This window comes from Salvelinus sp. IW2-2015, linkage group LG26 (genome assembly GCF_002910315.2).
Source record: "Salvelinus sp. IW2-2015 linkage group LG26, ASM291031v2, whole genome shotgun sequence".
Taxonomy (NCBI): domain Eukaryota; kingdom Metazoa; phylum Chordata; class Actinopteri; order Salmoniformes; family Salmonidae; genus Salvelinus; species Salvelinus sp. IW2-2015.
The window spans coordinates 28634232-28660744 of record NC_036866.1 but is presented as its reverse complement, the minus strand read 5'-3'; the positions used below and the strand labels follow the sequence as shown (position 1 = coordinate 28660744).

At 43.6% G+C, this 26513-nt stretch overlaps 1 protein-coding gene and 3 long non-coding RNA genes across 7 annotated transcripts in view; 1 reads left to right on the top strand and 3 right to left on the bottom strand.

Annotated features, from left to right (window-relative positions):
• Positions 1–26513, top strand: part of LOC139023062 (uncharacterized) — an 870035-nt gene that overhangs the window by 770963 nt on the left and 72559 nt on the right. The window lies entirely within an intron of this gene.
• Positions 1363–10939, bottom strand: bend7 (BEN domain containing 7). Its single transcript, XM_070435229.1, is given in 11 exon segments — positions 1363–5410; positions 5585–5635; positions 7200–7244; positions 7386–7442; positions 7445–7498; positions 7622–7756; positions 7810–7921; positions 8043–8518; positions 8781–9125; positions 9279–9356; positions 10581–10939. Coding segments are annotated over 11 exon segments (1482 nt in total). The 5' UTR covers positions 10651–10939; the 3' UTR covers positions 1363–5351.
• LOC111952994 (uncharacterized) lies at positions 12427–14145 on the bottom strand. Its single transcript, XR_002875794.2, has 3 exons — positions 13734–14145; positions 13455–13614; positions 12427–12837 (listed from the first exon to the last, which is right to left on the bottom strand). It is a non-coding gene; the product is annotated as an uncharacterized lncRNA (long non-coding RNA).
• On the bottom strand, positions 17519–23109 carry LOC111952833 (uncharacterized). 4 transcript variants are annotated; one of them, XR_011474201.1, is made up of 5 exons: positions 22616–23109; positions 22090–22125; positions 21522–21611; positions 21272–21399; positions 17519–21195 (listed from the first exon to the last, which is right to left on the bottom strand). It is a non-coding gene; the product is annotated as an uncharacterized lncRNA (long non-coding RNA). The 4 variants fall into 4 exon arrangements; XR_002875777.2 differs by lacking the exon at positions 22616–23109 and adding an exon at positions 22430–22594; XR_011474199.1 differs by lacking the exon at positions 21522–21611 and having other exon boundaries at positions 22616–23104.

Below are 26513 nucleotides of genomic sequence, written 5' to 3'. Positions count from 1 at the left end.
ATGATTTGCATTAATCGACTTGCTAAATGTAATTTAAATGACGTCTTACAATTATACTCCTAATATGTCAGCACAAAGGCATTGATGCATCTGGAACTACTGAATGGTGCTGATATGACGGTTAAGCAATGGGAACATAAACTATAATTTATAGTAGACAATTCATAATGTCTAGGGGCACGTTCGAGTGGATCATTTTTGTAAAGTCGGTGACCATCTTTCAAAGTGTGTTGCATTATGGGGTGAAAAATGTCCGACTAGCGCCTACATGTGGACTGTATGAACTTTACAAAAATCATGTGATCAAAGGCCATTTAAGGTTTTAGTCGTGTTCCCCGGTTTYGACGTTGCATACCACGTCAACCGACTGTGCAGTTGGGCACAATATTGCTATAATATATGATGTGGTTAGCTGATACGTAACATATTGAGGTGTTTTAAGATCTGACAGGCGTCAGCAACGTCTGAGCAGCGTCTGATCAGAGGAATGGAACTTTTGACTACAGTCGACTGCAAGTTTCTGCAGTTGTTACCAACTACATCCTGCAGCCATCGCCTGCATTGTGGGAGACTATTGCCAACCACGCGCATTAGTGACCAAAGACATGACTGAAACAGGAAACAACTTTGCCGTGATTCCCGTATACAGTGGATATGTAACAAAGGAATGAGATATTTGATGCTCTCTCACTGATTGATTGTACAATGTACACACATATGATTTCAGTTTGTGAGTGTGTGATGTAAGGGTTGGAGCCATGTTTATTTCGACATTACAAAGAAAAAAAATTATAAACAAATGCAACACTGCAATGTGAGCCTTGCTGTTGGAAACTACAACCACACTACATTATTGTCRGAGTTTCGGATGTCGCAGATACACCTTCCCCGACTTCATTCCGCAACTTTTGTCTAGTCAGTTGCTTTCGCCGTACCACTCAAACGCACCCAAGATGTTTCCACCTGTCTGTGGTAAGGAGAGGAGGCTTTTGATTTGTTCCAACAGAACCAGAATGATGTTGGGCTCCTGGCAAACACTAGATGGAGAAAATCACTGTTTTAAAAATGTTTAAACTTTTGATGATGTCATCGGGTAGAACTTTTTAACTTTGTATTTTCACACATGTATACACTGGTATGGTGCTGGAGGTAATGAAAATTAGGTTGGAAAGTGGTGTAATTGCCCTTTAACGCAAACCCTAATTTCACCCCAACACCGTGTACTTGCTCATTATCAGTTCTGACAATCTCACTTGAACTCTTGTTCATAATTCTAGCACGATACTGACATAATCAAAGGAGCTATCAATTACAGTGTTTGCTCTCAAAGCAGCACTCATCATCAACTAAAACACAGTACCATCAGATCATATTTAGTTTAATATGTATTATACACAGTCAACTGTACATGTACACAAAGGAGCCTTACATGAAGGTGTTGGCAGGTGGCACAGTGAACACAAATAAAAACAGTACTGTCCTATTGGTCACATTAATAACATAAATGGCACTGAGGTGCATAGTGAGTGGCAGGTTAGAATGCCATTAATCTTAACACAACACATTACAGTCTACATGGTATACAAAACCAGAACTATTTTAAAAGGCGCAATCCGTACATTTGAGGTTCATAAGTTCAAAGATGTCACCTGGAAGAGATGTTGTTTTTATTTTGTAGGACTGAGGGACTTTACAAGTGCAAAACAAAGAGTTACCAGGAAGTTATCCACCTTTGTTTTCAGATAAACAGTCATAAAGAGACAACAACCCTGCTGAAAAAAAAACTGCATAGACCAGCACAGACTGGTGACCAGCCGTTGTGTTTTCGSTGGTGACCAGCAGGGTTGGGGTCAATTCCAATTGTATTTCAAATTCAATTCTCGAATTCAAGCAGGAAGTAGAGAATTTACTTGGAATTGCAGCAATCTTCAAACAACTTCATTTGATTTAAATTATAATTTAGATTGTCTGAATTGGAATTGAACATGAACCATCCTTGGAATGGAATTGGATTGGATTTAGACTGTCGTAATATGAATTGAATTGGAATTGAAGAACAAAACCATCCTTGGAATGGAATTGGAATTGGAATTGGAAAATAAAAACATCCCAATGAATGGAATTGGAATTTTAAAAATGGTCAAACTTGAATTGTATTATAATTGTGCAAATTCCATTTACTGGCGTTAATGAATTTAGCACACTGGGATATATGCAAATGTGGGCAAATATCTGCATATACCCCAGAGTGCCAGTTAGTGAACATTGGAATTACCYCCCGTGAGTCACCGTGACTGTGTTAGCTAGTGACAGAAACATGGTTTAATTCTTATCAAACCAGTAGTTTCACCAAGTGAGTGCCCAAGTGAGTGCCTAAGTGAATATAGTGTCCTTAAAATGTTACCCTTCATGACAACACATTACATACTGTATCATAAGGCTATACCTCAACAGCCTAGTTTTACCCCAACACAGTGGTCTGAAACTCCTGGTTTGCAGGCCACAACAAGCATGTCACATTATGCTGGCTTGCAAAGTGATATGTAATTCCTATTGCAATCCAGACAGTCAAGATATTCAGCAATTGGAATTTGCAACCAGCATTTAGAATGACTGCCAAGGTAGGGAGAATTGGACAAAGGAGACTACCTAAACCAGAGATGGGCAACTTTGTTTGGGTTGGGGCCACAAAAAATCTGAACTCATGAGGGGCCCACAGTGGCTCGCGGGTCTGCGTAACCACATCCATACCCACATATGCAGTCAGAGCCGGCCCTAACATTTTAGTGTCGCCGCTGGACAGGAGGAAAAAAAACTGAAGTTAATTTCCCGATTTTCTTTTTTGCCACTCATATTTTTCCATTGGGCGTATAGAAGATTTTACAATTTTACAGGTAATTTCCTGCAAATCTTCAAATTTTTCCATAGGGTGGAGAGAAATGTTTGCAGTTTTTAATATGATATCTGAGGGAGAGTGACTAACAAAATCATGTAATTCAACCATGATAACTAAGTTTAGATAGCTGGCTAGACTAATTTAACAGTCTAATTTTTTTTTGTTGACATGGGCTAATTGAGTGACTGTCAGTAACCACATTTCCATCCAGTTTTAATGTGGGTAAAGTCATACCTTATAAAAAAGGAATCACGTCAGCTGTGATGGAAACAGGTAGTTTCAGTACAATTTTATAAATGCTGACAGATCATTTGTTCATTCGACATGGTGGGATCTTTTTGTGTTGGTAAAATTAATTATGCAAGAAATTGTGGTGGAATCGCCTTTATGCGCAAATATCGATATGATAACCATCATATCGAAGTAAACTTGGAGTCATGAGATGATATGGTGTGTAGTCCTCCCACTATGACTCGGGAAACCATGCAGTTTATTAGGCTACAGATCAAAAAGGTTATGATGAACTTCACAGGGTGGTGAAAGTGCACGGTGATATTGATGCACCTTTACAATAAATATTGAGGGTATTATTCAGGTGTCATGATGATTGATGCTTGACTGCCATTTGACCCAAAAATATATTCTCGCTCTTATTCATAATAATCTCATCATGTAGACCACCGCACAGCCTACCTGCACTGTATCTGCAAGCTTTTGGCTAGAGCACACGTGCCAAGGCCAGGGTAGGCAGATTTTCCATTTAATGCAATAGTTTTTGTGACAAAACTATCGGTAGAGTTGAAAATGCGATGGAAACACATTGAACTTTAGATTTTTATTCGGTACATGAAAACGTAAGCAAAAAAGTAGATTTTGTGTGTGCACTACATCCACATCACCCACTGCCTTTTATCCACAACAACACTTCTGGGAAAATTAGCATATTTCCTTTGGACGGAAACCTAGCTAGTGATTGACATAAGAAAAAACTGCTCAAGCACAACCAAATTTAGAAATTGCACCTTGTGTATTGTACTATTCTAACTCTCAACAGTAAATTGAGACCGAAACCCGCCCCCCCCCCAAAAAAAAAATCTTCTGTTTTTGGAAATTGATCTGCGAGCCACCAGTTGGAGCCACCAGTTGCCCATCCCTGACCTAAACCATTTAAACTGGAACAATCATCTCAGTAAAGGGTGCAATAAGTCCAACTGCTAATGGATTGTATTAGTTTAGAAAAAGGTATGTTATTTAGCTTGGTACAGCATAAGATTACTCAATCAATCCATTTATCAGTCAACGTGCATGCAAAAACACAGATATTGACACCAACAATTCAAAAAAATATACCTGCAATAAAGCATGCTGGGAAATATGATAGGCGTGGTTTTGAGTGTCAATGTTATACTACAGAGTTGAAATGACACAATCACGCTCAACTCTGGTTATTAACACCAAGGGGTTATTTTACAACACTGAGTGTTAATTTAAGTCCTGCACTAAAAAACCTCTCATWAATTTTATGGAGAGTGGAATTCCACTCTACCTTTAGTATTTTTTGCATTACTTAGACAGACACATAGCATTAAGGGTGAGTCGGATTTGAACCCTGGTCTATGGTGSGGAAGCACACATTTGCTTGTTGCTGAGAGTGTTTCCCACATGACCTCGACTCTGGACGATCCTCTCATTTCTAACATGAATCTTGTTTCGAACAATTCAGTTAAAGGGATACGTGAGAATTTTGGCAATGAGGCCCTTTATCTACTTCCCCAGAGTCAGATGAACTTGTGGATACCATTTTTATGTCTCTGGGTATCTGCTAGCATGTTTTTCAATGATCACCAGTGTCCAAAACCCAGCAAAGGCTGGTCACCAGCGAAAAACACAACGAAGGCTTGTCACCAGCGAAAACACAATGAAAGCTGGTCACCAGTATAAACACAACAAAGGCTGGTCTGCCAGCGAAAACACAGCGAAGGCTGGTCATCAGCAAAAACACAATGAAGGTAGGTCACCAGTGAAAACACAACGAAGGCTGGTCTGCCGGCATAACCAGCTAGACCATGCTGGTCAGACCAGCTAGACCATGCTGGTCTTCCAGCATAACTAGCTAGACTTTGCTGGTCAGCCAGCAGAACCAGCTAGGCTATACTGGTCAGACTGGTGTGTGTGTGTATTTCTGTGTGTGTCTGTGTGTGTGCATGTGGTGTGCATATGTAAAACAAAGCAGTCCATGGAAACTAACTACATTTCACTAACCAACTTATTTTGGTCACTGTCATGTTTTTTTCTCTACAACCACAATACAATTTTGACATAGCTGTAAAAGAACAATACATCTCCAAAATGGACTTTCTAAAGAGGCACAACGCATCAAGTTAGTGGAGCAACAAAAACATAAAGTACAGTGCGTTGTATCTTCATTGCAAGTTGCTGGTTCACAGCACCGGCATCAATCAGTCACATCCTTCCCCACCTTAACCAAACATGCTGGCTTGTTGTAGTCATAGCCTACAGGACACATTTTCAATTAAAACATTGTTATATCAAATGTAATTAAATTATCAAATTATAACCTGTGTGTGTGTGTGTGTGTGTGTGTGTGTGTGTGTGTGTGTGTGTTTGGTGTGTTGTGTGTGTGTGTGTGTGTGTTGTGTTGTGTGTTGTTGTGTGTTGTGGTGTTACCTGTTGATAGAAACTCCCTCTCCTCCCTCTCTCCAGACAGCTGAAGAGATTCTATTGCAAGAATATGATACCACCATAGTTATCAATCCACATTAAAACATTTATTTATTTATTTAACCTTTATTTAACTAGGCTCTCGAGTGGCTCAGCGGTCTAAGGCACTGCATCTCAGTGCTAGAGGCGTCACTACAGACCCTGGTTTGATTCCAGGCTGTATCACAACCGGCCATGATTGGGAGTCCCGTAGGGCGGCGCACAATTGGCCCAGCGTCGTCCGGGTTAGGGTTTGGCCGGGGTAGGCCGTCATTGTAAATAAGGATTTGTTTTAACTGACTTGCCTAGTTAAATTAAAATTAAAACACACCCAAGAACGAGAAAGAAAATAAAAGGTGTGTGGCCATTACAAAATGGGGAAAATAAAATGATAATGTGGAAAGTGTCACCTCACAATATGTTCACAGTTTTGTGTGAAGCAAACATACAGATGTTCAGCATTTACTACGATAATACTGTCAGTGGTGGAAAACGTACCCTATTGTCATACTTGAGTAAAAGTAAAGATACCTTAATAGAAAATGACTCAAGTAAAAGTGAAAGTCACCCAGTAAAATTCTACTTGAGTAAAAGTCTAAAAGTATTAGTTTTAAAATATACTTAAGTATCAAAAGATAGCCAAAGGCCCACTCCAACACATAATTTACAAATGCAGCGTTTGTGTTTGTGAGTCTGCCAAATCAGAGGCAGTAGGGATGAGCAGGGATGTTTTCTTGATAAGTGTGTGAATTGGACCATTTTCCTGTCCTGTTAAGCATTCAAAATGTAAAGAGTACTTATGGGTGTCAGGGAAAATGTCTGTAGTAAAAACTACATTTTTTTCTTTAGGAATGTAGTGAAGTGAAAGTAAAGTACAGATACCCCCAAAAAATTACTTCAGTAGTACTTTCAATTATTTTTACTTAAGTACTTTACACCACTGACTACTGTTAATGTAGAGAGTTTGCTAGTCTCCAGTGTACTGCTGTTCTCATTTGAGAGCTGCTGTTAAAGGGGGTGAGCTCAGTCCAGTCTAACACAGTTCAGTACATCCTCTGGACAGTGTCCACATCCCCCACCCTAATGTTACAGAACTTCTGGACTGATACACGATGAGGTAATAGAGAACTACAGACAGAGGGAGAAAGGAGCAGGGTAGACAGAGAGGGAGGGAAGACAGAAACAGATGTGGAGGGCAAAAGAGAGAAAAAGCGAGGGAGCGAGGGAAATAATAAGAAAGAAGGAGTGCGAGAGAGATAAAGATGGGAGACATGAGAAAGAGAGTAGAGGGATTGGTGAAAGAGCGTGAGAGACAGAGGAGAGAGAAGGGGAGTGTGTGTGTGTGTAAGAGTAAGTTGAAATAGAGAGGAGCAGGAGAGAGTAGCACCGTGTGAAACTAATTAGCTGACATTTTGGGAGTCTGAAAAGAGAATGTCAGATGTCAGGGGGATCGCCTCACTTAAACATACCGGCCAAAGACAGAGCCATTACACCCAAGGTGCATAAACCAGGGACGGATGGGTGAGCGAGGGGGGAATGTCAGGTGCAGCGACTGTTGTCATGTGTGTGCATATGTGTGTACCTGTGCAAGGTCTGTTGAAGATGTCCTGAGGGTCTGTAGCCTCTGCTGAGTTCACAAAACAACAGAGTTTCAGTAAGATACATTCTGAACCCACCCACACACACACACACACACACACACACACACACACACACACACACACACACACACACACACACACACACACACACACACACACACGCCTACCTCTCTTTAGTCGTCTGCGAGCAAGTTTGATTTGGTCCTGTAGTATCTGGACCCAATTCGAGGGCCTGGCAGCTTCTCTATTCTGTGAGCTGTGCAGTACTTCTCTGTAAACACTAGACACAGCATGGGAGATTTACAGAAGACCCAACAAAACAAATAGATTATACATCTCTCTCTCGCTCCATGCCCGATCTCTCTCCACTCCACTCTACTCTCACAGTGTGTTTCTTTCCTACCTTTAATGGCTCCCACAATGTTCTGGTCCAGTCCTTTCCTTTGGTCGTTCAGACCTCTCTTCCTCTTGCCGTTGGGCAGTGAGTTAGCTAGCGTGGTGTCGTCAAAGAGAGGCGCACACCTGTGACCAAGATGGTCTGTCAATCAACATAAATAAAGTGAATAAAGCCAGTGATAAGGTTAATAAGACCCACCAACTTCCTGAAGAGCAGGCTTCCAGAGCGTGTGTAGTTGACCAGGATTGAGTCCAGCTGGGCCTTGGGAATAAACACCTCATAGTCCTCCGCTAGACGCACCTCACTCTGGGGGAGAGAGAGAGAGAAAGAGAGGCATATTCGTCCCACAACAGAGACAGACAGACTGATAGTACACTACCCCCCCCCCCCCACACACACACTCACACACACACACAGTGCACCATACCTCTGAGGTTTGAAGACCTTTGGGTTGTCTATAGTTAGGATTGTGTGTATCGTCACCAGGGATGGGCTTGTTCTGCATGGACAGGGTTTGTACTGAGAGCTCGGGTGAGGTGGAGGGTGAGGCAGGGGTGTGCACAGGTCTCTCCAGCTCTCTGCTCCCCCTCTCCCTCCTTCCTCCGGACTCCAGGGGTACACAGGCGGGGGATGAGGGGGGGAGAGGGGGAACAGCTGCCCTCTTGCTGGGTGCGCTCAGTGGAGCAACCTTGTGGACAGGACGTCTCTTGCGGGGTCTGCGACGCGGAGCTGTAGGGACAGGGCAAGGGGGGCAGGGAGGGGCCCTGTGCTCCTGCTTCTCCTGGGAACCTTTCTGTGTCTGCATTAGCCTCCTCATGGTGCGTAGCTCCTGTAGAATAGCCTGTAAGGTGCTCTTACAGTTACACATACAGCAGGGAGCCTCTACCACTGCAGGAGCCACATCTGCACGGGAACACACAGACACACATATACACATGTTTCATTACATGGGACAAACCTTTTGCCCAGGCAGCTCTGACACCCCATGCCTCTGTCTGACTGTTTAAATGACACAAGCTTCTCCACTGTCTGTCTGCCTTACCAGACAGGGACTGATAGAGGCCTCTTTATGATGTCACTGCTCTGTATAATGATGTGGCTGTCTGGTTCTGCAGAAATTGTCTGCTCTCCAGACCTCATAAAGAGACCCCCCCCCCCCAATTACCATTAGTTTTGACTGTGCCTTTGGTGGTTGTGTTGAGCATCCTCTGGGTCTTGGAGCGTGTGCCGTATTGGCCAGACCCCTGGCCGTTGGGGACTAGATTGGGTATAGACATGGGACTGAACTCTGTTTCCCCTGCTGAGCTCCAGACACTGATCTGGGGGTCTTCCAGGTCTGGTGGCAAAGCAGCCGGCTGCGCCCAGCTCAGGTGCTCCTCCTGGGGCTCCTGTTTGAGGCTGTTTCCCTCTGCTCCCACACGCTGGTACATCCGGCCGGCCTTGTCACTCAGCAAACGCATCATGCCTGTGATCTGTCTCTTAATCTCCACACCCTCATCACCCAACCAGGCTGGGGAGGAAAGAGAGGAGGTAGAAAGAGTGTGTGTGTGTGTGTGTGTGTGTGTGTGTGTGTGTGTGTGTGTGTGTGTGTGTGTGTGTGTGTGTGTGTGTGTGTGTGTGTGTGTAATTTTCCTGACTAAAATAAAGAGCATGAATATCATACCTTCTGGCATGGCAGTATCTTTTGATGCTCCATTGACATGAATATTGACGGCATTGTCAAAACTCCTTGCGTCAAAATCTGTGAAAATAAAAATACCAGAGATCTGTAATATCTAGGGTACAATCAGGGTAGTTTGGTGTACATCCAAAATAATGACATTAAAATAAATAAAATTATGTTTGTATGACTGATGATAATATACATATGAGGGTTGACATACAATGAATGTACAAAACATTAGGAACACCTTCCTAATATTGAGTTGCACCCCCTTTTCCCCCCAGAACAGCCTTAATTCGTCGGGGCATGGACTACAAGGTGTCGAAAGTGTTCCACAGGGATGCTGGCCCATGTTGACTCAAATGCTTCCCACAGTTGTCTCAAGTTGGCTGGATGTCCTTTGGGTGGTGGACCATTCTTGATACACATGGGAAACTGTTGACCATGAAAGACCCAGCTGCGTTGCAATTCTTGACACACTCAAACCAGTGTGCCTGGCACCCATACCCCTTTCAAAGACACTTCAATCTTTTGTCTTGCCCATTKACCCTCTGAATGGCACACATACAAAATCCATGTCTTAAATGTCTCAAGGATTAAACATCCTTCTTTAACCTGTCTCCTCCTCTTCATCTACACTGATTGAAGTGGATTTAACAAGTAACATCAATAAGGGATCATAGATTTCACCTGGATTCATCTGGTCAGTCTGTCATGGAAAGAGCAGGTGTCCTTAATGTTTTGTACYCTCCGTATATGTATGAAAACATTGCATTCCTCTGTCTAGGCCCACATCATGCACTATGCTATGGTAATTCTGTGGGCTGTGATGTAAACCAATGATTCTCCACCCTCCTCCCATTCAGCCCAGATTCCACCACCTGTGGGTGGTATTGTATGACGAAATCTTTCTCACTAAAAACACTCTCTCAGTTGCAGCTCTCAGAAAGATTATTCTCGCTAGTTCACAAAAAAAGTGCCCTAAAGGCTAGCCAAATACAAGAGTAAAACACATAAAATAATATTCTAATCATATTCTGTACAAAATCACTGATCCACTGCCTAAATGCTCTCTGGATTTTCTTACTTCGTTGCGTTGGTTGAATTTCCTTTTTTTAATACTCACTCACCTAGCTATTTTTTGGAAACCATGACGAGTGAGTTATACATGCATAGCAGGTACATACCTATGTACTGACGTAGCCATCTCTAGCCTATTGTTTACAGTGTAGCACTGACTTGCTCACAGCGCCAGACGTTCACAGACACAGAGACAGACACGCAGTCTCCTGTATCCCCTACCTTGCTCTTGCTCATGGACCAGTTTGAAGCTCTGAGATTTCCTTCTTCTTTTCCTCTCGCTAAACTCCATCTTTACAGGATCTGTGTGTTGTAGAGCTGAGGATGCCTCATCAGAAAGCGAAGCGCGCAGTGCATCGGCACACAGAAGATCACTGACCGTCTGCCCTAATAATGCTCCGTTTAAATTCGCCTTCAAGATCTTTTATAGTTCCATCAAACCTTCACTCTGTAAAAGCTCTTCAAATAATAACCGAGGAACTAATTATTGTATTTCATCACAGTCATCTTTTAAATGGGTTGTCCTCAGAGGGCTGTCCGTTTTTTGGCTATGTAAATAAATAAATGACTTAATACTTACAAATTCGTCACATCTATGCCTTTGCGCCACCTGATGGTCGCAACAATCCAGTTCTCTGCTATATTCTGGACTGGAGGGTCAACACTTAAGTGATAATGCCCGAGAAGCCGGCTTCGTCTCCGGCCTAACAACACCCGTGCCAATATATTCTCCAAACACCGGCTTCTCGGGCATTATCACTTAAATAACAATTGAAAAGATTAATAGAATTGAGAAATTAGAATAGCTACATCAATATATTATATTCTATATTCTGTTGGCAATAGAGTATTGTTCTGTCTTGTGATGTAAATGATTTTATAAGACTTGATTATTCAGTCTTAATAACACATTCTAAATTTCATATTATTATAATTGTATTTTTCAACACTGTTGGCCGTAGCTGCGGTTCCGGATTTTCTGGAACCCGATTTACAGTGGCTATATATACATAGATTTCTGCAAATGTGTGATTCTTATGTAGCTGCTGCCCAGCTAGAAACAAGTACTTGGCCCAATCGTGGCCCCATTCTGGTGAGCCAGAACTGATTTAATCAGCCGAATCCGGTGCCATATTGAATGACTGCCCAGAATCGGGTTGATTCTGTCTACCAGAACTTTTTTGTATTTTTTATTTAACTAGGCAAGTCAGTTAAGAACAAATTCGTATTTACAATGACGGCCAAACCCTAACCCTGAAGACACTGGGCCAATTGTGCGCTGCCGTATTGGACTCCCAATCAAGGCCGTTATGATACAGCCTGGAACCAGGGTCTGTAGTGACGCCTCTAGCACTGAGATGCAGTGCCTTAGACCACTGCGCCACTCTGGAGTCGGTATCTTGCCAGAATCCCACCAGAAGTGTACCGATGCAAAGTCATATTAACAAATTCATATTAATATTACCCATCTACCCCCCCCCCCAAAGTCGGCATGTTGTTGGTCCAGTTGACGACACCCAACGCTGACTCTCAGCCGATCATGCCTTTACCCAACCGAGTGTGGCCTGAGTCCTGGTGCTAGCTAGGTGCCCAAGTAGCTTCTTCAGTGCTCCCACTGCCTCTTCCCCCTTARTGACACGGAGGGGGAAACTTCATGTTGTACACTAAAGATATGGTCAACATGTTCGATATATGCATTCCATGGCTCAAGCGTGATTTTTTTTCATGTTGTAGCCTACACAAAATACATGATAGACATGTTCGTACAAACTTTGTTGTAACAGTATATTTAGGCAAGAATATCAAACACAAGCAAGACACATACAGGCAGTCAAAATAGCGATGATTTTGTATCCGATTTTATTTCGGTATTACTGGGCTATATTTAAGCAATAAGGCATATGGCCTATTTACCACAGRTAAGGGTTGTTCTTCCGTACGACGCAACATGGAGTACCTGGATACAGCCCTTAGCCGTGATATATAGGCCATATACCACTAACCCCCGAGGTYCCTTATTGCTTTTATAAACCGGTTGCCAACACAGTAAGGCAAGGAACTACACATCTAAATTGAAAATGTTGCTTTAATAAATCAATTCCGCCAGAAAAAGTAGTCCGGACAAAAGTCTCATTACTATGCAACAACCACAGGCTAGCTTAACAAGCTTACATTAAATGTAGGCAAAAACCGAGCATTAGCGCCACTTCTAAAGTGACCAACACATTCAAATGATGTATTCATGTTGATCTGAATGTTGCTATTTATTGTGTACAAATGAAAAAAATGGTCCCATGTTATCGTTTGTTGTTGTCTCCACGCTGCTGGAAATGGAAGCCGTTATTTTAGCTGGGGGAGCTGCTGCTGTGCTGTCTGAGAATAATGCTTCCAGATTTGGCCTCCAGTAATGTTGAAGAGAGGTTGCGAATCTGTGTCCTCTTGACAGAGTATTCCTCGCGCCTCTAGTCAAGCAACCGCACTGGGGTTGGGGCAACAAAAGAAAAACATGTGGGATGCATGGCAGCAAAGCCACTACACAACACTACACAACACATGTGCATTATAACGGTGACAAACGGTGCCCACAAACTGGTAGGGCCTACATAAAGCTGTCCCAACAGCAGAGTCCCAACACCTTCCTACTGCTAAACCTGGCTTTCAGCTGAGCCTTGTCTGGCCGCGAAACAATTAATTCAGCCTCATTTGCTGCCTTTAAAAAAAACATAGCTGATATGGCAGATTTGCTGAAACAAATGTGGTTTCTACTGACAATTGAGATGTACAAATTATGGTATAAGAGGACGACAAGTTGATGAGGCAACCCTTAATTTCGATTACGACATTCATGTATTTTCTACTGCCAATCCCACCACCACAGAAAGCACTGCGCTAGGCTGAAACGCCTGCATTTTTGAGCTGCCTTACTCAAGAAAGCAAGAGACCATGTTTGTATGCGGCTTAATGTTAAAAAAACATTTTTTTACATTGTTTGCAAACTGATATGACATGTATTAATGGCAAAATAACAAGCAAAACAGACAAGCCCCCCCCCCCAAATAAAACTTGAAATTGTTATTTAAGAAGAAAAAAAAATACCAAAAAGTGTGGCGCTCAAAACAATGACGGGTCGCCATTGAGCATCCGACAGTTTCTGGATCATGGTGGTTCGGAGGCAGTGGTTTGTTTAAATCTGCGACGGGACTGCTATTTRGCAGGGGTGAGGGTGGTCACTCCCATCGGCTCGTCTTTTGTGTACCTGAAACATATAAGACAAAATAACGTGAACTAATAGTTAGGCCTACAAAACTACCGGTTATATTGTCAGGGTACATTAGAATGATTTAACTAGCTAACTAACGTTAACAGTTAACTTACATATGTATCAGTTCACTGGTAGGCAGCTTTGTCCCGCCCCTCTTTCCTCAACTTTTTAATTACGCAGACAGACACATTGTTGCTCGCTGTGAATTTGGTGTCCTTCTGTATACTCCATGCCAGACTAAYAGGGGTCGTTGACAAGTCGGTTCAAACCAGCTCCGAGTTCAACGTAATGTAGCTGCTAATCCTATATTCTTCGCCATACATGTTTCTCACAAAACCATGAAAGTATCATAGAATGACGTTCGGTTGCGTCTTTGTTGTATTCCCAAAGTCACAATGTATCCCATGTTCTGTGAAGCAGGCAAGTGCCCATTTAGTTTGTTTCGGTTTCTATCAAGTTGATATAAAGGCTTATTTTCTACATCGACATGTCGAACTGTTGTTGATGTTGCCATTTTATCGAGGTGACAAGCCTAAACAGTCATAGTCATGGTATACCGTCTCACACACAGCTAAATGCTGTTTTAGCCAATCAGCATTCAGTATCCAAATATGGGTGATCAATATTTATTTCTAGGCAATGTAGTTAACTATAGCCTAATCATATTTAGGAAGTAAATGTCATAGGAAAGTTAACTGCCCCGTGCTTCTCCACCCATGCATAGGCAGCCTACTCTATTTCATTGAGACCACACATATACTAGGGCACTTGATCTCGCACGCCCAACGAGGAGAGGTAGGCTACTTACAGTAACTTGAGGCAGCGAATTCTGATTGTGTGAATACTTTGACAAAGATGTGCTTTTAATACAACAGGTAGGCTAACGCATACAAAGCAGAAAGACGAACATTTTCAAATAATCTACGGGACAACAATATATTTTAATCGCAAAATTGGCAGCATGAAAACTGCCAACCATGCCGCAATGATCTCTGTCGGGAACCGCAGGTACTACAGCCCTCTACTACCGTGGCCCTAAAGTAGGCAAACAACCTTTCAATATAATAGGCTGCAAAATTTGGTAAAAGGCTTCAAAATATTTTAAAGGCCTAGAAAGTTTGGTAAAATGCTAGAACATATTTCAGAGTCCTGCAAAATTTGGTAAAAGGCAGCAAAATATGTCGGCCTGCTCGTTTATTAAAATGCTGCATAATATTTCAAAGGCCTGCAAAATTTGGTAAAAGTCATGCGAAATATTTTAAAGGCCTGTGAAATGATTTAAATATTTCAAAGAAGCTAAATATTTCAAAGGCCTGCTAAATATTACAAAGTGCTGCGAAATATTTAAAAAACCTGCAAAATATTTCTAAGGCCTGCAAAATATTCCAAAGACCAGCTAAATATGTCAAAGGCCAGCAAAATATTGGTACATTTGGTAAAAGGCTGCAAAATCTTTGGACAGCAAAATATTTGGGGCTGTGAAGTTTGGTAAATGATCTGTTAAATATTTCAAAGACCTGCAAAATATTTCAAAGAAGCAAAATATTACAAAGCCTGCAAAATATTTCAAAGACCAAATAAACATTTCAAAGGAGTGAAATATATATATATATTTCAAATGCCAGCAAAATATTTCTAAGCCCTGAGAAATATTTAGGCGAGCAAAGTTTTGTAAAAAGCTGCAAAAAATTTCAAAGGTCTGCAAAATATCTCAAAGACCTGCACAATATTTCTAAGTCCTGGGAAATATTTCAAAGATGCTAAATATTTCAAAGGTCTTCAAAATATTTCAAAGACCAGCTAAATATTTTGGCATGCAAAGTTCTGTAGAAGTTAAATATTTCAAAGGCCTGCAAAATATTTAGGCATGCAAAGTTTTGTAAAAAGCGGCGAAATATTTCAAAGACCTGCGAAATATTTCAAAGACCTGTAAAATATTTCAAAGAACTGCGAAACATTTCAAAGACCTCTGCAAAATATTTCAAAGAAGCAAAAAATGTAAAAGACCCGCAAAGTATTTCAAAGGTTGAAAGAGTGCCAAGAGTGCAAAGCTGTCATCAAGGCAAAGGGTGGCTATCTTGAAGAATCAAAAATATCAGTGGCATCCCCGTGGGACGGTTGAGCTAACGTAGGCTAATGTGATTAGCATGAGGTTGTAAATAACAAGAACATTTCTCAGGACATAGACATATCTGATATTGGCAGAAAGCTTAAATTCTTGTTAATCTAACTGCACTGTCCAATTTACAGTAGCTATTACAATGAAAGAATACCATGCTATTAATAAACCAATTAGGCACATTTGGGCAGTCTTGATACAACATTTTGAACAGAAATGCAATGGTTCATGATTTTGGTTGGTTCCATTGAAACATTATTCAAGTACAGTATTTCTCACATGTTGGTATTTTGAGTTTCTCTCTATAATTATATTGTTTCTATTTTTAAAGTATTTTTTGTGCATTGCCAGTCAGGGGTGCCAGTAATATTGGAGCCAACTGTATGCTCCGGTCTTTTGAATGCACATGTTAGCAAATGTTCACAAATGCACAAAAAAGACAAGCAAAAATGATATCGTCATTGATTTAGTGTTGTTGTACTGCTGTTGGTAGGAATATATACTATATTACTGTGAATGGGGATACATTTCAAGTGCAACTTTGATTGCAACTTTGCAAGGGTAGCACAGCTACTGTTAGCTTCGGGTGCGGGAGATGATTCTTTTGACGATTTTCTCACAGCATTCTGCACTGTCTTTTGTCTTTTATCAGGCAAATATACTTGTGTATCAGAGTCCAGAAAGCAGCATTAACATTTGCCTTGCATTTGTATCTATTCTATGTAGTCATTAAAAGAGAGACAACCGGCAGAATTGTGTCCAGATCTTTCCCTTCTCTTCCACAGAACCGGTTACAGCAGCACCCAACAGGGCTTGAACTGCCTAGCTCTCCCTGTAGATTCCACAGAAAGCACTGAGCTAGGCTGAAACACTTGCATTTTGGAGCTACCTTACTCAAGAAAGCAAGAGCTCATGTTTGTATGCAGCTTTATTCACTCAATACATTTGTTTTTACATTGTTTGCAAACTGATATGTGACACGAATTAATGCCAAAATAACATGCACAACAGGCAACTAACCCCCCCCACCTGTTTTTCTCTGCCTCAACTGCCCTGTATGAGCGGTCGCCACTGCTATTTATCAATATGTCTTGTCAACAGAAAGCAGCGACAGCATCATTTTGAACTTAGAAATATAAACTTTCAAAATTCATTTCCAATGGGATTGTACTTAATCAGGTAAAAACTGCAGAATGAGTCTAAACATGTGCTGTGATTTATTTATTTTGATGATATACCAGAAATTCACAGGAGGTTGGTGGCACCTGAATTGGGGAGGACGGGCTCGTGGTAATGGCTGGAGCGGAATCACTGGAATGGTATCAAATACATCAAACAAATAGTTTCCATGTGTTTGATACAATTCCATTCGCTCCGTTCCAGCCATTATTATGAGCTGTCCTCCCCTCCGTAGCCGCCTCTGCAGAAATCACCAAAACGGGTTTGCCCTGCACACTATGGGTCTGAGGTTAGCGGCAAGCTCATGCCAGCTAGCTACCTTAGTTTACAGTAGTTTCAGAGCTCAACTGGCTTAGCTAGCTACAATTTGTCAGATTAAAATGTTGTAATCATTGCATCTTCTTGTTGAGATGTGGTGTTAGTTTATGTTTCTATTTACAGGAACAAAGAAATAGTTGAAACAAGCCGAGCTTGTACGAAAAGAAGAGGAGTATTTTAAAAGGTGTGGCTACAAGGTAACAATTGTGTCTAGCTAGCCAGTTAAATGTGAAGTCATTAATCATAGTGATGCACAGTGAATTTGGAAAGTATTCAGACACCTTGACATTTTCTTACGTTACAACTTTATTCTAAAATTGATTAAATCGTTTTTCCCCCCTCATCAATCGACACACAATACCCCATAATGACAAAACAAAAACGGTTTATTTTAGCAAATTTATAAAAAATAGAGAACTGAAATATCACATTTACATAAGTATTCAGACCTTTTACTCAGTACTTTATGGTGTATGTGTGGGGGGTATTCAGTCCATTCACTGATCAGTTACCTGGAAGGAGAGGGGGCAAGGAATGGAGAGTTGGGTTATGGCCATGTTGTGGAGTTGAGAATGATTTTAGGCTCTGTTATCAGTTTATCCCTTCACACATTTAAAGTTTTGGGGTTAATCAGGCTTTGTTACATATGTTGCAAACAAGTTTGATATGGGCCTTTACAGCAGAAACAACTTTCAATTCTTCCCCTTGGTTTTTGTGTTTACAGGTTTTATCTTACTTTTGAGATTGATCATGTGTGGGAGGGAAACTGCATTGCAATCCAACTGACTGTAATACAGCTCCAAATATGCCTGTAAAGCGGGTTTTTAGCTTACAAATGCAAGACCTCCATCTGAAATTGATCATTTGTGCATTTTTGGGGCTTTGGCTATGTGAAAAAAAAATTGTATTATATTTTTATTGTTGATTGTGCTCCTCATAGAAACACAAAACACAACTGAATGCCTTCAACTGAAATGTGTCTTCACATTTAACCCAACCCCTCTGAATCAGAGGTGCGGGGGGGCTGCCTTAATCGACATCCACGTCTTTGGCACCCAGGGAACAGTGGGATAACTGCCTTGCTCAGGGGCAGAACAGATTTTTACCTTGTCAGCTCAGGGATTTGATCCAGCAACCTTTCAGTTACTGGCCCAATGCTCTAACCACTAGGCTACCTGGGTGCAGATTCATGTGATTCTGAAATCAAGACCAGTCAGCATATTTCAAATATGAAACTGCTATACTTTGCAGGGGTTTAATGTCGGTAAACACTGACATTTTTCATGGCCATTAAGATGGTCTATGGTAATACCACGATAATGGAATGACGATTAGACTCAGATTTTTCACTTAAAATGTATGCCAAACAAAACATATTGATTTCAAAGTCTATGCACAATAACTACTTTGAACAATTTACACAGAACATTTCACAAAAACTGGAAGAACTGTGCAGATGCAAAGTTTGGTAACAGAATTATAGTAAAATCTCAGTTTCTTATGTGACCACGTTTTCCAAAAACTATGTTAAATATCTGCTCCGAATTAAGATGAAATGATTTATGCAGAAAGAATGGGGCATCAGCTATGATATCACTCGTGAGTTTTTAGAAAAATGTCTATTTGTTTTTGAACAGATTTTACAAAAATGTCTATTGGTTATTGAACTACAATAGGTCAAGTGGATTTATATCCGGTAACGAAATATGCTATTGAGATTACATCATGTGTCCCTGATCTGTACTATACTGAAATTACAAATTATAATTCTCTTCATGGTGATGTATCCTGATATATCCTTATTTTGCCTATTTGGGTATTATTCTACACACTGGCTATTATTCTAATGAGCTCTGCCCCCAAACAAGACCAAATTTGGTTGGTCCAGACCAAATCTGAACCAATCATAGACGTCTATGTTTCACAAGTTGGACATCACAGTACAAGCGACAGTAGAATGTAGTCAAAAGAACCCCTTGCTCCATATGACATGAGCAAATCAATATGTTTGTTGGAAAATGCTGACATTTACACTAAAAACATGTTTCTCACAACCTAACCATAAGTATCAGCCCTGGCTTAAACTGTTATCAAGTGACAGTAGGGGACAATGTAGTCAAAAAAATCCTGGACCTATAGCTAGTCTATCCTGGCTGAACGTTTCCCAATTATATGCCATGTAATTTGTGTTTCTTGGCTAAGGTCATAGTGACATTCTTAAAACTCTTCAGTTGCTTTTTAAATTATGTTTTGCCTCGTAGTGCATACACCACAAGTGAGAATGGGCAAAATATTCCTTATACAACAACAATAATGTATCATGAAGTGGTGTTTCGGTAACAGATTTCTATCAGGAAACAAATACTTAAAGCATATGATGTTCAACAAATAAGTGCTTCAGATAGATAGTTATGCCCTCTGTTAGTATAGGAGAAAACACAATATTTACAATTTTTATTAGTAACAGAAGCAGCTGCCAGTATTTATCATCTTTCTGTACCAGATATTATGGAGAAGACACCAAGACTAAATAGCATTTAGACCCAAATCATTGCTCCCATCATCCAATTTGAGTGCAGCTGGACGATTCCTCCTCTCTGTGTAGCTATAGTTAAATGAATGAACTCTACCGTACACATCTTTAGCAGTCACAAAGTTCGCTTGTATATACTGTAACACAAGTTTTACCTCAAATTGTGCAACTCCTTCTAAAATGTCATGCATTTTATCAATAGAAAAAAATGTCTGTAGTATTGAAGTACTGCAGAGTTAAATAAGCAAGCATGCTTCACACCATACATATGAGGTAGTGTTGAGTTTGACAATGGTCTGAGTACATGTGTTTTGTTCGTAAAGTCACTCTTGGGTCATCCGCAGAGAACACAGTTTGAAAATCCACTTTCTCAGTGAGGCAAAAACGGCAACAATGACAAGCACTAAATGATTCCACAAAACCAAACAGGCAATGTTTACCAAGATTATCTACAGTTACTTGGACAATACTGCTATGTATACGACCACTGAAGAAGGGAACTTCAATACCCTCAGTCTCAAGCACTTTCAAATCACTTACAATTGGCTTAAGAATGGAATCAAATCGATGCGTCCTGATATGGAAGAGTGCACATAAGGGAATATTTACCAAAATTGAATTAAACTTTGGGGTAAAATTTCTCAAAGTAAACTCAGCAAAAAAAGAAACATCCTCTCACTGTCAACTGCGTTTATTTTTTCAGATTTGGCAGTTCTTGCTGTGAGATGTTACCCCACTCTTCCACCAAGGCACCTGCAAGTTCCCGGACATTTCTGGGGGGAATGTCCCTAGCCCTCACCCTCCGAACCAACAGGTCCCAGACGTGCTCAATGGGATTGAGATCCAGACTCTTCGCTGGCCATGGCAGAACACTGACATTCCTGTCTTGCAGGAAATTACACACAGAACGAGCAGTATGGCTTGTGGCATTGTCATGTTGGAGGGTCATGTCAGGATGAGCCTGCAGGAAGGGTACCACATGAGGGAGGAGGATGTCTTCCCTGTAACACACAGCGTTGAGATTGCCTGCAATGACAACAAGCTCAGTCCGATGATGTTGTGACACACCGCCCCAGACCATGACGGACCCTCCACCTCCAAATCGATCCCGCTCCAGAGTACAGGCCTCGGTGTAATGCTCATTCCTTCGACGATAATTGCGAATCCGACCATCACCCCTGGTGAGACATAACCGCGACTCGTCAGTGAAGAGCACTTTTTGCCAGTCCTGTCTGGTCCAGCGATGGTGAGTTTGTGACCATAGGCGACGTTGTTGCCGGTGACAAACGTACATTTTTTGCTTCCTCATCAGATCTTTGATGCAGTCGTGAGGAGCTTCCATCAATCAAAATGATTGTATCATCCGACTCATGGTCTGAACCACCCATCACAGAACTGGCAGAGACAGGACTCATCAGGGAAGATTCTGAAATACACAATGACAAAACAGGCATGTCAAATATATGGTTATAAGTAGTCAAGACTTGAAAACCAGCACATACCTTTAGCATCAAACACCAAGATCTGTCCGTGTCACCACCTCCTCAACCCCCCCCCATCAACTTTAGTTCCAGACCCATCATACAGCTTTGCCTCTGATAAACTAATGGGATCTCAAATTTCAGGAAAGCTGTGACAAACATTAAAACAACCTCCAATTAGAATTGCAATCGTAATGGTAAGAGTAKTCAGACTAACTTGTAAATGTATGAACACAATACATTTATTTCCATTCACAAATTAAAAGTTTACCTCCAATCAAAAGGTTTTCACGTGTCAGGTCAATGACCTTGACATATTTTTGTTCACCATTGAATTTCACCCTGATCAACATGACTGGGTCTGAAAGCGGTTAATGGTACGAGATAAGGCCAAAATGGATGAAAAAGCATTACATTTGTATTTCAATCATGACACATTATATCAGGATGACTGTAAACGTTTTCACCAATACTCCTTTACTTAGCAATGCTAATTTAAAAGTATATTCTGAAAATATTGGATCATGACCAGAACTTGTCTGATATTACTTGAAGCAGGTCCCAACTAAAGCAAAAAGACTATTCAACTCACATTCACTGTCCCGAAATGTGGACACGGCCTAATTAGTCCAGTAAAATACACTCGTAATTCCAGCTAGTCACTATATTATGTTGTCAAGTTCTAGGAGCAGTCTTACAAGACCGCCAAAATGAACTGGTGATAAAGTGAGTGGAAAACGCAYTTAGCTATTTGGCGATTCAATGGCCACAATATTTATCTATAAACATCACCCACAAGTCGAAAATGCAATTATAATTTGGCTAAATAAACAACTCACCTTAAATCAGATTAGTCCTCAATATATAGTAAGCAGCTGAAATAAAGAGAACAAACTAGCATGAGGCTAAAAAAGCCTGGTGCTGAAATGAGACACGCGCCCATGGAACCACCACGTGGAGCAGACTAACTGCACAGGACAGGGGCGAGCTCGTTAGCTAGCATGCTAGCTATCTAGCGAAGACGTGCATAAAGTGAAACGCAAGTAACTCTAACATTAGCTGCACACACACAATCAAAACTGTTACTTTTTATGTTACACGGCAGTCTGACAACCAAGTATCAAGTATTTAAAATAAAATAGCTAAATAATATCAGTGAAATAATTGTTTAAAACTCACTTGTCGTGGAACAAATTAGGATTTTGTTGATCCAACAAAGGAAATTTGAATGCAGAAACTGAACTTATGGGCGTAGTTGTGATGCTGTTTACACTTACTGAGTAAATGTCTATACTAATAGAGTAAAACTGTATACTGTAGCGACCCGCAGTGTGTTAGGCTATTAGTTGGTTGTGTTGTACTTACCAGTGTTCGCGGGGTCCGACATGCCAATCAACCAGCTATCTGCCAATCACGGGAATGCCTGGAATGTTCTGATGCCGGGCATCCTGGTGTAAAGTTGGGTTAATAAACCGTCAATTCGTAAACTCAABCCTCTGTCTGGACAATTGTTCCTTTATGATCTAGTCAGGTCATTACATTGGTGTCAGAAGTAAAAACGTTGATAAAAGTTAGCAAGCTAGCTAGCTGACTTCTGTGGCTAGCTACCATAGGTGAGAACGGGGTTGAAAATGCTTCGAGGGAATCCGAAAGTGAAGGTGGAGGTCATTATGGACGATTATGGCCAAGGAGGTGCGTGTGTGTGCGTGTGCATGGACGTCGGAGGAGCTGGCTGAGGAGATCGCCAGGGCATCGGAGCCCAGAGGCCGCTTGAGGGAGGACGTTAGAGTGATGGCGGCTGAAGCGGGCATGAGTCCTTCGTCGACTGTGCTTCGCACGGATTCTGGTGGGCGGACCGAAGGGGTGACGTCGCGGCGGGACGAGGAATCTGGGGCTCAGGATGTAAACAAACATGGCGGCGCCCAGTTCCCGGCTGCGTCTGTATCTGTTAAGACCCTGAAGTATTCCAGTAAGGCGGATTGGGAAGCTTTTCATGCTCAGTTTGAACTGTTAGCTCATTTTAGGGGGTGGCCGAATGAAGATAGGGCACTGCAGTTGGCTTTATGCCTCACGGATGAAGCTCTGGCCTGTTTGATATTGATTAGCCCCAAGTACAGACGTGATTATGGTGCTTGAGTGGGAGCACTGAGGAGGCGCTATGGACAGTGTGTACAGCCCGGGCTACTGCGCTCCGAACTGAGTAATAGACGCAGGCAGCCTGMAGAGCCTCTACGGGTGCTAGCTAATGACATTCAGAGCCTCTCTCGGCAGGCATATGCTCACATGCCCCCCTCTTTGCAAAGCGAGATAGCACGGGACCAGTTCATACAGGCGCTCTCTCCTACGGAGCTGCGCATACAGACCCAGCTGGCTCATCCTGAGTCATTGCAGATAGGCTTGGAGATGGCTTTGGAGAGGGAGCTGGTGTTGGCTGGGGCTTCAGCTGGGGGCTTTGGTGGGGGTGCAGGGAGACAGACCCTCTGTGCGAGCTGGGGGGCAGAGCAGCCCGGAGCCGGAAAAGCCTGCATGGGTGGCTGAAATGACAGAACTCATTCGTGCTGTGTCGCTACAGGCGGCACGAAACACACACTTTGGTCCCGGGGTCTGCTGGGGTTGTGGCCAGCCAGGCCATCTGCGCCGGGATTGCCCCATGTCCCCCAGAGCTCAGGGAAACGGCTCGGGTCCGCATAGACCGGGTAGTGCGGACCCCTGGCTTTCTGTCCCAACTACCTTCTTCAGGAGGAGCTCACGGGCACGACGGGGAAGCAAGGCTCCACTTCCCCCAGAAGCAGACGAGGGCAAGCGGATGGAGCCTGTTGTTGTGGTGGGCCGGACCTGTGTTGGGGACTTTTGTCATGTCCCTGTCACTGTGGAGAGGGTGCCTGCTCTGCCCTGGTGGACACTGGGTCCACAGTAACCCTGGTGAGGCCAGATATTGTGCCAGGTTGGACTCAGTGTGAGCCTACAACTGTGCAGCTCCGCACAGTCACAGGTGAGCTGGCACCCATGAAGGGAAGGGAATATGACTCTGACAGTAGGGGGCAGGTCTGTGCGTCATCCTGTGTGGGTGGCGGCTGTGCAGGACCCTTGTATAGACCTAAATGGGGGCACACTGAGCTTCCAGGGAGGGCCGGCAGTCACCATGGCCCTCCCTAATGTCACATTCACTCAACCCAACAAACCCTTTACTCCAACAGTTAAAGCAGCAGAGACTCATGGCTGCCCCCCCTCCCCACATCTGTGTGGGCTTTTCCCCAGCCCCCTGTCACCTACGGCTGTGTGTTATATTCCCCCAGCTACCTCCACGACACAGCCCTCTGTGAGCCCGGGCCCCCCCCCCCCCCCAGCCCAGCTACCCCAGATGGGAGAGGAGGACACTGTCTGCAGTGAGGGAGATATGGGGGAGGAACTGTGTTGGTCTTGACCCCGAGCAGCAGGAACGGTTGTGGCAGTTGGTGTTTGAATTCAGAGACAGCTTTGCGCTGAGTGAGGAAGAGGTGGGTCAGACTAATCTGGTGCGAGCATGAGATCGACACAGGTGATGCTCGACCCCAGCAAGATGCGTCCCCGCCGTATCCCGCTGGCACGCAAGAAGGCGGCAGACAAGGCTGTGTTGGAGATGCAGCGGGCAGACTTCATCGAGGCCTCAGACAGCCCCTGGGCGGCGCCAGTCGTCATGGTTCCGAAGAAGGGGGACAAGCTGAGGTTCTGTGCGGACTACAGGCGGCTGAATGAGGTAACCAGGAAAGACTCATACCCCATACCACGTATCAATGAGTCGCTGGACCTGGTTAGGGGGTCCTCCTGGTTCTCCTCACTAGACCTCCGCAGTGGCTACTGGCAGGTGCCCCTCTCCCCAGAGGCCAGAGACAAAACTGCGTTCTCCACTAACAGAGGACACTGGCAGTTCAAGGTCCTATGCTTCAGCCTGTGCAACGCTCCAGCTACTTTTGAGCGTTTGATGGACAGGGTGCTGAATGGCATCCCCCGATGACATCCTGGCCCATGGCAGCTCCTTCCAGTCAGCCCTGGTGGCGCTATGGCGTGTGCTGGAGCGGGTGGCTGCCGCAGGTCTGAAGCTCCACCCCGAGAAGTGCCACTTCACGAGGAGAGAGGTGTCCTTCTTGGGCCACCGAGTGGGGAAGGAGGGGATCAGCACCATGGAGGACAAGGTGGGGGCTGTCCAAGACTGGCCCACCCCCACGGACCAGCGTCGGCTGAAGAGCTTCCTGGACCTGGCCTCGTACTACAGGAGGTTTGTACGGGGCTTCTCAAGCGTCGCTGCTCCCCTGAACCGCCTGCTGCCGAAGGACAAGGCTTTCACTTGGACAGTGGAGTGTGAGGAGTCCTTCAACACCCCACTCCAACGCCGACGCCATGTCCCGTCGGCCCTGTACTTCAGGCGGCTACCGCCACTGTGAGCGGCGAGAGGGACGGGAGAGAGAACTGTGTGCAGAGGAGGGGGTCTGTGCCACAGTGTGTTGGGCGAGCTGGCCTGTCTGCTGTGAGCTGCAGACTGTCGACGTGGCTGTATAGGAGCAGCAGCAGGGACGGGACACAGACCTACAGCCAGTGCTACAGTGGGTAGAGGCGCAGGTGAGGCCACCATGGGAAGAGGTGACAGCGCTCTCACTCGCGACCAAAGGGTTGTGGTCAAAGTTTGAGAGACTGCGGCTGGCTGATGGCGTGCTACGGAAGGAGTCAGCTACGGGAGAGGAGAGGTGGCAGGTGGTGGTCCCAAAAGCATTGCGGGAGGCTGTGCTCCAGAGTACTCATGGCGGGGTGGGGACTGGACACTTTGGGGTCACAAAAACACTGCGCCGCCTCCGTCAGGGCTTTTACTGGGGGCAGCACAAGGGATGTGGAGGACTTTTGCCGCCGCTGTGACAACTCAACAGCGAGAAAGGGCCCCCCAGGCCGCTCTCATGCTCAGCTCCAACAGTTCCCAGTGGGGGCTCCCATGGAGAGGGTGGGAGTGGATGTAGTTGGGCCGTTCCCCACCACAGACAGTGGAAACCGCTGGGTGCTCACGGCCATGTACTATTTCACAAAATGGCCCGAGGCCTATGCTCTGCCTGACCAGGAGGCAGAGACCATCGTCGACGCCCTGACAGCGGGGATGTTCAGCAGGTTTGGAGCTGCGGAGTCCATCCACAGCGACCAGGGCAGAAACTTTGAGTCCCGTGTGTTCGCCACCATGTGTGAGAGACTGGGTATGCACAAGACCCGCACTACACCTCTCCATCCTCAAAGTGATGGCCTT